The 13,822-nt window shown below is 45.1% G+C and overlaps 1 protein-coding gene across 3 annotated transcripts in view; it reads right to left on the bottom strand.

Annotated features, from left to right (window-relative positions):
* TCN2 (transcobalamin 2) overlaps positions 1 to 10,092 on the bottom strand; it is a 19,325-nt gene extending 9,233 nt beyond the window's left edge. The window contains exons 1-6 of one of the 3 annotated variants that reach the window (XM_015406022.1): positions 9,951 to 10,092; positions 8,641 to 8,743; positions 8,052 to 8,318; positions 4,716 to 4,905; positions 3,648 to 3,808; positions 1,225 to 1,389 (exon numbers count right to left, since the gene is read on the bottom strand). In XM_015406022.1, the coding sequence (XP_015261508.1) occupies positions 1,225 to 1,389; positions 3,648 to 3,808; positions 4,716 to 4,905; positions 8,052 to 8,118 (583 nt within the window). In that variant the 5' untranslated portion in view covers positions 8,119 to 8,318; positions 8,641 to 8,743; positions 9,951 to 10,092. The remainder of the gene's footprint in view (positions 1 to 1,224; positions 1,390 to 3,647; positions 3,809 to 4,715; positions 4,906 to 8,051; positions 8,319 to 8,640; positions 8,744 to 9,950) is intronic. The other 2 variants (XM_015406024.1, XM_015406023.1) reach the window with 2 other exon arrangements.
* Positions 10,093 to 13,822: the final 3,730 nt, after the last annotated feature.

Here is a 13,822-nt window from a genome sequence, read left to right as displayed (position 1 = left end):
CCCCCCCCCAATCTTGCAAGGCCAGTAGCAGGTGATCCTTAAAACTATGGCAAAGGCAAGAACCTCCACACGGAATGCCACATTGGAAGCAGCCTCCACAACAGATCTCAGCCTCTAGTAAGGTGGTTTACACCAGCAGGGAATCTGGCTAATGCCGGAGAAGAAAATCAGTTTCCAGAATGGCATCACAAACAGCCCAAGGATGGTGGACAAAGAACCAATGAAGAGTTTTTGTCAGGTATTGAAATAGGCACTCACTGTGATGAATGAGAATCATCTCCAGGTGGGCAGCTAAAGAAGTGTTTATTAACTGGACGCAGGCACAGATTGGCTCTTTAGAGCCAGTCTGGCATAGGGGTTAGGAGCGCAGACTGTAATCTGGGAGAACTGGGTTTGATTCCCCACTCCTCTGCTTGTATCTGCTGGTGTAACCTTGGGTCAGTCATAAGTTTTCTCAGAGCTGTTCTCTCAAGAGCAGTCCTCAAAAGAGCTCTCTCAGCCCCACCTACCTCACAGGGTGTCTGCTGTGGGGAGGGGAAGGGAAAGGAGATTGTAAGCTGCTCAGAGACTCCTTCGGGTAGAGAAGGGCGGGGTATAAAATCCAATCTCCTCTTCTTCTTCAACTGAGCAGGATAATTCCCATTGAGCCAGTATGGCCCAAGTTCCTCTTTGCAAAGAGAACCAGGGCATTTTCTTCCTCATAAGGACAGTGGTCCAGGCATGGCTCACTCCTGAGCCACCCTTCTCATGAGAAGGAAGAGGCAGTGGCCATTGCATCCTCGTAAACCTGGCAGCCCAGGCACAGCTGAAGCAACAGCCGCTGTGCACTCACCTGGGCCAGCCTCCCTGCAAAGGAAGGAGAGGTAGCAGCCTTCCACAAAAGGAGGACAAGCCCAGAGCCTGGGTTCAGTGCCACACTTGCACCTGGGCCGCCATCTTTGCCAGGCAGAGGGTGCAAAGGCCAAACTGGCTGTCTGATCTCAGCTGTTGCTACTGCAGCAGCCCCGTAGCCCAGCAGGATTAGAAACTCAGGCTGAAAGGGTTGTCACATGACATGGATGGGAAATGATAGGCTCCCAGTCTACCCCTGACCGGACGAGAACAGATCCCCTTTCCACCAACCCACTTAAGTTTCACACATTACGACATTCAAATGCTTGGGGCTAATAAAGACAACTGCAGTCTAGTAACTTTTGTGGACTTATTTGCCAGGCTGGCTCTTACCTACAAACAGCTGACTTCCGTGCTCAAATCTGCCGTGCTTCTCTGCAGCCAAGAGCTTACTGATCACATGAACATCGACCTTCTTGTTGTGGACACACAAAGCCAAGACCCCCAATCCATACTGGTAGTAGTTAGTGAGAGGCCGACCGTTGTTCTCATGGGCTACTGTAGGAACAAAGAGACCAAGACATACACCCTTTCTTTCCATCCCTGGATTTTCTGAGAATACTTTTGTGCTTCCAAGCTGAAGGTAATTCAAAGGCATACAAATCCCCTCGGATTTCTCCCCCCTGCCCTTTTGCTGCCCCTCAAAGGTTTCTCTCCCACCCACACTGAGGTTCTTTTGCTCACTCTGCACCTTCTGCCATTCTTACCCCTTCACTGATGTACAAGCTCCATTGATTACTTTTCCCTCGTTGTTTTAAATTTTTTGACAAGGAGCATGAGTCTAACGATATGAGTATCGCTAGTCTCAGATCGCGAAATTAAAAAATCAAAATGGGGGGTGATTTTAAAAGGAGTTCCTTGCTGGTATTGACTTGAAAGGGGGATTGGAGATGAGGCAAACGGCAGCATCCCCGGTGCAAAAAAAAAAAAAAAAAAGTATTTCAGTGCTGCATGCAAACAAAATAAAGGTGAGGGATCAGCAGCGCAGAATGAAATTGACATGAGACATGGAGAGACAGTGGGATGGGAAGCCAAAAGTTTTGAAAACATTTTTCCCTTTAATGCTTTAATGAACAAAGTTGGGTTTTTTTTGGGGGGGGACCATTCTGGCAGTCTCCCAAAGCCTAACATTAAAATGGCGGCTGAGCCACATGGTCCTTCTACAAACCACAAGTCAAACTTAAGAATCACTTGGGATCAATCCATTTGGAGGAAATCGTGCAATTGGCACAGGAGAGGCGTTAAAAAACTGCCAATATCACGACCAGTATGCAGGATCAAATTAGAGAATCACAAAGAGAAAACCATGCAAATTTGCAAGGAAGGGTAGGAAATTAGCGTTACTGTGCAGCTGCTCGAGGGCATCGATGAAAAAACTTTTTTTTTTCAATTGAGTGACACTAAAAAAACTCTCCAGAGCTTCTGCCAGAGGACTCCTCCCCCATACAAATTGCAGCCCAGTGCAAATCATGGTGGAGTTGCAGCCAACTTTGCACAGGCACGTACACACACACTCAATGTTGCCAATGATCAAAGCTTGCAAATGCCATGCCAGTGTCAGTGGGTTCCACCATGCATTCTGTGTACTCAACATGTTCCCCCATATTACGAGATGGTGTGACGCTTTCCCATTTTTTACAGGGGGCAATAACACAGCAAAGATCCCCTAGTGTTCCGCTATACGGAAATGGGGCTTCTGCAACTGCTTGTCAGTTTTTTTTATAGTCTTGTCAGTTTCAACATGGGTTTTTCCCCCCCTTGCTTGCCTTCCTTTCTGTTTCCTTTCTTTCAATGAACGAACACTAAAATACATGCACAAAACCTGAACCACGAGGATTTAAATGGAAGGCGCTTGCTGGACACTACTGCGCAGCTGCGATAGGTTAACTGCATAATTCTTTTTAAAAGCTTTGGACACCTCCACCCACATGTCACAAGTGACGTTCCCACCCCAATTTAGAAAAGTGCAGTTTTTAAATTTTAGCTGCAGAACAGATACACTGGAGGGAAAAGAATGGTACATAAGGTGGGCACAGAATCCAAAGTCAAGCTTAAAGGCTTACTGCTCAGAAAAACTGCAGTAAGGAGTGTTTGCGTAATGGGCCTTAGTGTACTGTGGCCTTTTCCTTTCTTTTTTTTTAAAAGCTCCCTCCAAAAGCCCTCTGGTGGCCATACACATAAATATATGTGCCTATACTTTGGCCACCAAATGAGAAGGGAGCACTCACTGGAGAAGACCCTGATGCTGGGAAAGATTGAAGGTCAAAGAAGACGGGGACGGCAAAGGATGAGATGGTTAGACAGTGTCATCGATGCAACGAACATGAAGTTGAGCAAACTTCAGAGGATGGCGGAAGACCGGAGGGCCTGGAGGGAGCTGGTCCATGGGGTCGCAAAGAGTCGGACTCGACTGTGCGACTGAACAACAACAACATCAAACAACAGAACTCAAAGGTCACAAGATCAAAATGGTAGATAAAACAGGCAGATCAGCCAACAGCCCTCAAAGTCACTCAGAACAAAATGGCTTTAACTGTTATGTCAAAAGAATAGTGAAAGAACAGCCTGGTAAGATGTTTTGGGGGAGACTCCACTGGGAAGCTGCTGTTGGTCACACTCATCTGCCTGGCTTCCAAAGGCTGAGGCAGTGGGCACAGAACCTCTCTCAACAGTGGAGTGTGTGTGTGTGTGTGTGTGACAGAAGGGTATCCTCCCCACCACAATCACCATTGCCAGCCCCGGATCCCTGGCCTTACCTATAGAACCCTTTTCTTTATGCAGGTGTAACTTAAGCTGGGTCACTAGCTGCCTCTCCAAGGTTGTCTCCATGTCCTGGCATGCGGCCCGCAGTGCTAAGAGGTAGAGGGCCAGCTGGCCTGTATTGGGCTGCTCCTGGCCGCTGGCTGGAGTTGGAATGCTGGACCAAGTGAGACAAACCACCGCAGGGTTAGACTTTTCTGGGCACAATTCACCAGCTCTATGTCTAGCAGTTTACTAACATCTATTTCAAGTATTTTCAACAAAGACTTTATGCATCCTTGTCTTTCTGCTTCCTCTCCTCCATTTCTCCCTTAGGGTCCTCAACTTTTAAACTGGTCCCTCCAGCTGTCCTTTTAATATTCGTTTGATCTGCAGCAGTAGCAGATGACGTTGCTTACTTCCATGGCATGAAAAGCTTCAAGCATTTATTTGCACACACTAAAAGCCTCTATTAAAGGTACAGGACATTTTTTTTCTACTGGCCAGTTAGCAACCCCAGTCTCCCTCACTGATTAAATGTACACTGCAAACTCCTTGAGGCAGGATCTAGCTTATTAATTTTGATATTTATACCCGTTTTTTTCTCTGCAGTGGGAACCAAAAACAGCTTACAACATTGTTCTCCCTTGTCAATTTTATCCTCACCACAACAACCTTGTGAAGTAGATTAGGTGGAGAGAGAACACCTGGCCCAAGATCACCCATCAAGCTTCTATGCAGAATGGATAGTTTAACTGGGGTTTCCCAGACCTTAGTCCAGAGCTCTAACCATCACTCCACACTGGTGCTGTGGAAACAAAGTTAAATGTTTTCCTATAATCATTACTTTTTATCTGTATAAAAACATAAAGCAAGTATATATTGAGATCTTGATCCCACGGGGTATATCCAATAAATAAAACTGGAAGTCATGCACCAAATTTCAGTTCCTCTCTGCCTCAAAGTATCTTTTCTTCCATGCCTCAAAACTCTCTTGATATTTTGCTTCCCCTTCTATTACTGCCCTTGACCCTCCATTGAATCCGGCTTTTGCTTGATTAGAATTTTGATTCTGGTGGACATGCCTGATGGAACTGGGCTGGAAGACTTCCTTCAGTCGCTGGAGGTACTGGCTCTCTCTCTCTCGAATGTGGTAATCAGAAAGACGGAGGCCCAAGTACACGCTGGGGTTTGGCTGTCTGGACGCATCCTCTGTCAGTTTCAGTAGCTCCTTGTTCAAAGACTTGATCTGATGAGTCCTGCCACTGGGGATTTCTTGCACAGGAAGAGAACATGTACTCAGAATGAGTGAGACAGATACAACCACTTCACAACACCTATGGTCTGATCCCTAGATCTCAAAGGTTTTTCATCATATGTATTTCAAAGTTGGTAACTCTCGTTAGAAATTCCGTCGGTTGTACATTGCTTCATGGTATATAATGGTGTTAACTTTGTTTGTTGAATGTTGAATAATAAAATAAATAAACTGTTATTTTTAAAAAAGGTTTTGGAGTATAATCATTAGCTCTCCTTTGGGGGGCAAGAAAATTGACGTACGAGCAGCAACAGCTGGAGTGGTTAGACTCAACAGGCCTCATTGGTATCTGCTCCTCTTTGCTTGAGACTAACCATCACACAGTCAAAACATCTTCCATATTAAAGGTTGTGATGAGCATCCGCAAAGCTTGAAAGAAAACCACCAACCCATCCTTTGGATGCATAATGCAAAAAGCTTCCAGAGGAGAGCAGCAGGCTCTTTCCAGGGTGGGAGCAGGAGAATACCATAACAGGGATGTCAGAGAATCACACAGTGCAGTCCCAAGCAGAGTTACACCTTTCTAAGCCCATCAGTGTCAATGGAATGAGAAGGGTGTAACTCTGCTTAGGACTGCACTGGCATCTGCAAGAAACCTAATACACCACCCTGCAGTTGATGTTTCCCTGTTTTAGTTTTTATAGTTAAAATACAACAACTCAAGGTCAGTCATCCACAAGACAATGAGCAAGGCCATTTTATATCCATGTCCGTTGCGCATCCCATCTTTTGTTACCATCATAACAAGGGAACTGCTCTCTACCATTTTACTACATCATTCCGTCCTACATACATTTACCCTAAAATTTATTTTACCTCCCCCCAAAATCAACAACAACCTGTAAGAGCAGCACATCCCCCACTTCCCCATGGCTGATTCTTGTCATTTTATCAAAGTGTGTCTAAGAACTTAATTAGGGAGAATCACTACAGAGCAGTGACTAACGGTGCAGCCCTGAGCATAATTATGTCCTTCTAAGACCATCGACTGACTATGCTGTACAAGGAAGTTCCCAATTCAGATCTTGCCTCTGTCATGAAGACTGTAGTTGGCCTTAGGCAAGCCGCTCACTCTGAGCCTCAGGGTTCCCCCTCCCCCGTAATACAGGGGCAAGGGTATCAACCACCCTTACAACATTGCTATGATGTACATGACATACTTTGAACACTCAGAAAAGATACAGAAGTGCTACTTTTAATTGGTTAAGTTGGATTTTCCCCCCTTTCCTTTCATCTGATTAAAGCTCTTTCAAGCAAATATCTTGAACAGTCATGTAAGGTAAAGGTAAAGGTTCCCTTGCTCGAAAGCCAGTCGAATCCGACTCTAGGGTTGCGGTGCTCATATCCGTTTCAAAGCCGAAGAGCCAGCGCTGTCCAAAGACATTTCCGTGGTCATGTGGCCGGCATGACTAAACACCAAGGCGCACGGAACGCTCTTACCTTTCCACCGAAGTGGTACCTATTTATCTACTTGCAATTTCTTGCTTTCGAACTGCTAGGTTGGCAGGAGCTGGAACTAGAGACGGGAGCTCACTCCGTCATGCGGCACACTCAGGTCTTGAACTGCTGAACTACCGACCTTCCACAGCCTGCAGTTCAGCATCTTAACCACTTGAGCCACCACAGCTCATGTACCCTCCTCTAATAAATATAATTTTCAAGCTTTAATACCCAAACAACTAAAAAAAATAATGACAGTAAGGGTAACATTAGGAGATCTATCAGACAAAAGAGTGAAAGTATCTTATATTGAGTTAAAAAAAATGTAGTCTAAATACTACATTAAAAATCAGTTCCTAAGAGTCACATAAACGCCCTGAAAAAGGGGTCCTCATTAATCTACCACTCATAAAAGGGCTGGGCTGTGTATTTAACTGAGTCAGTTTCAAAAACCTCAGCTGTACAATAATTTGGGGCAAACAAATGGAAGGCATGAGAAGACAATGATCTACATGGGGGGATTCCAAAAACTAAGGAAGAACAAACCCTGTGTGCATGAAAATATGTACTGTTGAAATTCAGTTTTGCTAGAGTTGGGTTCCACAGTCTCACAGTCTGCAAGCTTTACAAACAGTAAAGGTAAAGGTTTCCCTTGCTCGAAAGCTAGTTGAATCCGACTCTAGGGGGCAGTGCTCATCTCCGTTTCCAAGCTGAAGAGCCAGCGCTGTCCAAAGACGTTTCTGTGGTCATGTGGCCGGCATGACTAAATGCCGAGGTGCACAGAACACTGTTACCTTCCCACTGAAGCGGTACCTATTTATCTACTTGCAATTTCTTGCTTTTGAACTGCTAGGTTGGCAGGAGCTGGGGCCAGAGACGGGAGCTCACTCCGTCACATGGCACTAGGGTCTCGAACTGCCGAACTACAGACCTTCTGGCCTGCAGCTCAGCGTCTTAACCTCTGAGCCACCATGGCCCCTACCAACACTACCAAATTTCAAAATGGCTTTTAAAATGTGAGCATGGTCAATAAAGTTGACTGGGCATTTTACAAGATAATGGTAACATATAAAGTATCTTCCAGTCTTCTTCCTTACAACAGCCCTGTGTAGAAGACCCAATACGACCAGGGTCATCCTGTGTCTCCGGGTCCAAACAGGCAACCTGTGAGTGAACTCTCAGGGACTTGACATTCTGCAGTTTTCATCACTATTCATCTAACAGATAGGTGTTCTATAAATGAGAATGATCATTTCTCTTCTTTGAACGAAGAGTATATTATTACATAATCATATGTACCTTGAACACATTCTTTTAATGCAAGAATGGTACTGCTGGTTAAGACCAAAGATCCACTTAGCCAATGTTCTGCCTCTGGAACCTCATAAGTTGGCCATGAAGGCAATAGCCTTCCTCTGACTTTTCTGTCCTGTGCATCTGGTACAATGACTCTGAAAAATGGGGGGTTCATTTAAGCTATCATGGCCAATAACAATGAGTAGACCTCTCCTCTGCTATGAATTTGTCTAATCCCTATTTAAAATCCTTCTATGCTATTGATCACTACCACACATTGCAGCAGTGAATTCCATGAGCTTAATTACGCACCATGGGAATATTTCCCAAGCTAAGTAGCCCTTAAAAGATAATAAAGAAGACTTACCACACAGCTGGATGGTGGCAAACAGGCTATGGAGGAGGAAGGCAGACAGCCATCTGGGACGATCCATGCCAGCAACAGGAAGAGGCACAGCAAAAGGCTGATCAGAAGTTCAGGTGGGAAGCCAGGGGACCCCTATGAGGCTCTCGGCTTCTGCCGGGTCACAAATTAAGCCCCTAGAAGTCTGCCGATTAAACTGGAGAAATGTCACAACAACTGGATTTTCCCCAAGGAGCAGAAGCTGAGTCTGCACAACAGGAAGGACTTTGGCTGGATGAGAAGGAAACAAGAGTCAAAGTGCAGGAAGCCCGTTTTCCTGATGCTACATAAACAATCTGTTGTGTGCCCATCCAATTACACAGTAACTGATTTATCGCATTCATGCATATCAGAGGCTGGCCATTGTGACAGTTCGTAGGCAAAAAATGTTCTTCTTCGCTCCCTCCCTCCATTCTTGCAGGCCCCCGGGCTTTTAACAGCTGTGTGATTATAAATAATGCTCCTCCCTTGCCTTGAAGCCCCTACGGGGTCGCCATAAGTGTGCTCTGCCTTGACAACACTTTCCACCACCAAAGAATAAATAACAGCCCACCTTTCTCATCAAGATTCAAGGCCAGTGACACAATGTTATGTCACTGCAATCCACAGAATAACACATCTGGTAAGTGAAGTAATAGGACTGGGAGTGCAGAAATCTGAAAGCAAAGCATAAGTATTAGACATGATAGGTTAAAAATGCCCCAAACTGGAACTACATAGGTAGATGATAACGTAGTGAGAGCAAGATAATTCATGAGATTAACAGTACTGGAGCCCAGATTCCTGTTCCCTTTATTAAATCATCTTCTTGAAGCACTACATTATTGCCTTTATAAAAATGCCCCACTTTATCCTCCTGATGCATTGACATTCAACAGGGGAAATTTTTCCGGGAAGTTTGAGCCTGGGCATATAAAATTCTGAGAAATTCGGCACTGACTTTGGAACAAACCAAAAAGGATTGTATACTGTCAGAGGAGGGTAGTGGCCAACATATGTCATAGACCAGAAAAGGGCACCTGAGTGGTCTGTGGTGTGTTGGGTAAAAGGCAGCAGTGGCTAATATCCAGGGGACCATCTAGCATCTGATGACTGGGATTCTTGCAAAGAATGCTAGACTAGAATCTTAAATCTGATCCCGCAGGAGATCGCCTATATTCTAAAGCAAGAATACGTGCACAGGCCTGCTTAATGCAGATTAGTTACACGATCCCAAGTTCCAGTTCTTGCTTTTATACATTTAAAACACATCGCTGAATTGTGGGCATTTTTGTTTTAATATGTTGTCGAAGGCTTTTTTGTTTTATTTTAAAGAACAGAAACAGACCATACACGACTATAGTTAGTCCAGCCCTAGGGGACCCAGAGAGCAAAACACTTGCTTGTTTGCCACCTCTCCGTAAAATAGAAGTTAACATACAACCAATGCTCCCTCTAAGCTGTGGAGTCTTGTGAGCAAAAATTCTACCTTGTGAGCTGTTGGCATTCAAGTTGTGAGCAAGTCACTTGGCTACTGCATACATTAGTTTGCTTTGGAGCCATCCTTCCTGAGCTAAGACAAAAATGTGTGAGCTGGAGGCTAAGAAACTGTGAGCTAGCTCACACTAACTCAGCTTAGAGGGAACACTGCATACAACAATCCTTTCCTCTTCCTTTGTCATACTCTGAATCTTCGTGCTTAAAACCAAAGCTCCTTTGCAAGGCAATTCTGTGTATGCTTACACAATTCATAACGTTCACGGAACTTTCTTACAAGAAAGCTTGGATTAGCAGCCCTTAATAACTGACATCAAACCAGCTTAACTGAGTAAGGATTATATTCAGAAAACAAAAGGCAAAGCAGCTGCCTTGATGCAACCCTACCCCACTGGCAGTGGTCGTCTCTTTCTGTTCCAGGAGACTTCGCCCCTTCCCTTCGGGTTATAAATTTGGGAAGGGGCTAACAGCAACGTTGAGAAAGACACAGATCTTTCCCCCCAGTTGCTCGGCAAAGGGAGGAGGATCCTCTTTCCGCTCTTGTTTGTTTGAGGTCATGTGATACTTCCTCCAGCTGCTGAAATCAGCTGTTCGAAGGGCGTTTGTTTCAAGGGAGAGAGAGGCTGGAGTTTCAGGAGAGGGGAGTCAAGCCAAAGGAATGGGTCACATGCATCCACCTTAAATAACCTGCTAGCTACCTTCCCTGGTGGAGTTAGTAGAAAACAAATTGATTTTTTCCCACTGGCTTGTACAAGGGGTATTAAGAGCAAAACTGGTTTGGTATTCATCCCTACATGGCACTTTCAGTTTCTTTTTAGAAAGCAACAGTCCTAATTCCTCATAAAAGCAAGTGTTCAAATCCACTTTCAAGATGATGTTTATACACAATTTACATTAGGCTATACATGATACTTTGCAGAATAAACAAATGATGGAGAGAATAGGGTTAATGATCAACTGCCACTACCTTTATATAATGCTTGCCGACTTGTTTATACTGCTGACATCCAACTTGGTATTACACAACCATTTACTCTGTTTGCACACTATAAATAGCAATTTTGGCTCCACGTGGAGTGGTGACAGCTACTAATGTTATGGTACACCAAGGTATAAAGTGCTGCTGAATAGCACAATAACCACAAAATGAATACTGTGTAGAAGTAATTTACCGCAATTAATATACAATAAAGTTCAATTTTTACATTAAAAGTGTATTATTGTATTTCTTATCATGACATCACAATCTTGCAACAACTTCCAAATTTGTTACATATATTCCACAAATTCACATAAATACACAAGTGGCAAGCAAAATACTCTGCATTCAATGATGCTTAGGGTTGCCAGCCTCCAGGTGGGGCCTGGGGATCTCCCGCTTTTACCACTGATCCCCAGCTGACAGAGATCAGCTCCCCTGGAGAAAATGGCTGCTTTGAAGGGTGGACTCTATGGCATTGTACTATGCTGAGCCCCCTCCCTTCCCCAAACCCCACCCTCTCCTGGCTCCATCCCCAAAGTCTCCAGGTATTTTCCAACCCAGACTTGGCAACCTGCTTCCACTGTTTACTGTGGAACTGCAATAACAAGACCAGTCGTAACATATGAGACAATGTCCCTCTGAGTGCAGCACATCTCCAGCAGTTATTGTGGTCCATAAAATCCAGTGAACCCACAGAACGATTTTTCTTTGTATAAGTTGTAATCACCGGTCCAAAAAAGAACAGAACTCCATTGCAGTGCGTGTATTTGCAGCACTGTGTCTGCATTCCATTTTAGCTGTAGGTCATCAAGCGCAGGTACCAATTCCAAGCAGATGGAAAAGTATAAAAATCTGTGTGCCTATGGGAATGATTGTATCAGATTCAAAAAGGATAATCATTCCAGAGGCTTTCACAAAGGCATCAGGGCCAAATTTGGCACGCAGGAGATTTTAATTGTAGGTATTGTCAAAATTCTGATCGGGTCAGCTGAAATTCTGCTTGAAGGCTCTCTAAGGGTTTAGAGATCTGTTGCCACTGTCTACTATTCGAGTTATTGTCCAAGCCTGGATTTAGCACATTTAAAATAATTGTGCTTTTGTCTTAATATTGGGCTCGTCCCACTATGTAAGGTCTCTGTGAAAATATAGCCTACAGATGAACCCAAGTCCCTTCACAACCTACCTAGCAACCTCTAGAGCGCAAGAATACACAATGTTAACCTCCCTTGCTGGGCCACATTCAGTCAATCAAATATGATTCTTCTTGGACCATCAGTTAGATGCAAGAAACAGTTGCCGTGCCAGGTCATACAAGAGAATTGCTTAACCAAACCAGGACACTTCAAGCTATATTGTCACAAGCAGCAAAAATGGATTCTGCTGTTTCCAGTCCAGGGTGGGGGGTACTAGTTTTTAACTGCGCATCTTCGGAGGGAAGCCTTGGGTTTGCCTTGGGAGCTCTACGCTTCCCAGATGTTGTGGTGTGATCGCGCCCGGAAAATCCGCCTATCATCCGTCTCAGTAGTGTGGCTACTGCTCTGTGTGCCCGCAGCCTAAGAGAGCCATTTTGGTGTAGTGGTTAAGAGCACAGACTCTAATCTGGGAGAATCAGGTTTGATTCCCCACCCCTCCATATTTAGCTGCTGGCGTGACCTTGGGTCATACGTTCTTTCAGAGGTGTTCTCTCAAGGGCAGTTCTTGAGAAAGCTCTCTCAGACCCACCTACCTCACAGGGTGTCTGTTGTGGGGAGAGGAAGAGATTGTAAACCACTCTGAGACTTCTTCAGGTAGTGAAAAGCAGGGTATAAATCCAATCTCTTCTTCTTCTAAAACACCTATTCAGTTTTGATGCCCAAGACAGCTGCCTAATAGTTTGGGCTTGGTCTGAACCCCACCATTCTCTTATCTGCAGCTGCCAGACAGAAGTCCCTGTACAATTCACAAATAGGGACAATGGCCTCTAAGAAAAGGACACACTTCACCCCACTCTCCCAAAAGCCAGAGAGATTAAAGCTCTATAGCCAATGCACAGTTTAACACAGTGTAAAATAGGGTTGCCAGATCCCACCCACCCCCGGCCACTGGCAAAAGATGGGGGCATAGGGTTGCCAGATCCAGGCTGAGGAACTCCTGGAGATTTGGGGCTGGAGCCTGGGGAGGACAGGGATCTCACTGGGGTTGTTGTTCAGTCGCACAGTCAGGAATTAAGATTTTTGGGGAAAAGATTAACAACCTCAGATATGCAGACGATACCACTCTAATGGCAGAAAGTGAAGAGGACCTTAAGAGCCTCTTGCTCAGAGCCAAAGTATTTGAGCTTGAAGTGGGCTTGAAGCTCAACATCAAAAAAACTAAGATCATGGCATCCGGCCCCATCACTCCTTGGCAAATAGAACGGGAAGTCGTGGAAGTAGTGACAGACTTCATGTTCCTGGGATCCCAGATCACCACAGACTGTGACTGCAGCCATGAAATTAAAAGACGCCTGCTCCTTGGGAGGAAAGCGATGGCGAACCTAAACAGCATGATAAAAAGTAGAGACATCACCCTGCCAACAAAAGTCCGCATGGTCCAAGCAATGGTATTCCCAGTAGTCATGTATGGCTGCGAGAGTTGGACTATAAGGAAGGCTGAGCGCCGAAGAATAGATTCTTTTGAACTATGGTGCTGGAGAAGACTCTTGAGAGTCCCTTGGACTGCAAAAAGATCAAATCAGTCAATCCTAAAAGAAATCAACCGTGACTGTTCCCTGGAAGGCCAGATAATGAAACTGAAGCTCAAATACTTTGGCCACCAAATGAGAAGGGAGCACTCACTGGAGAAGACCCTGATGCTGGGAAAGATTGAAGGTCAAAGAAGACGGGGACGGCAAAGGATGAGATGGTTAGACAGTGTCATCGAGGCAACGAACATGAAATTGAGCCAACTTCAGAAGACGGCGGAAGACAGGAGGGCCTGGCGGGAGATGGTCCATGGGGTCGCGAAGAGTCGGAGTCGACTGTGCGACTGAACAACAACAGTTCGCCCTTCTCTATCCCGGCATGCCTTTGGCTATCACCAATATCCCTTCTCCATCCCAGCATACTTTGCAAAACCATCCGTACATCTGCAAGGTTTTCTAGCTTCGCGTCTCTATGATAGGCAGCCGAACGCCCAGCATGCTTTGCATTCTTCTCTGTCGTGTCAAGGACTGGACTGAGGCTCTTTTTAGCCATCCACAGAAATGCCTTTTCAAAAGGGCGCTAATTCTCGGAGAGTTTCTCCGGTTTTTCCCCGT

This window comes from Gekko japonicus, unplaced genomic scaffold (genome assembly GCF_001447785.1).
Source record: "Gekko japonicus isolate JY-2015 unplaced genomic scaffold, Gekko_japonicus_V1.1 scaffold431, whole genome shotgun sequence".
In the NCBI taxonomy this organism is placed as follows: domain Eukaryota; kingdom Metazoa; phylum Chordata; class Lepidosauria; order Squamata; family Gekkonidae; genus Gekko; species Gekko japonicus.
Note: the sequence above shows the minus strand (reverse complement) of the source record. Positions and strands in the feature narration are given on the sequence as shown.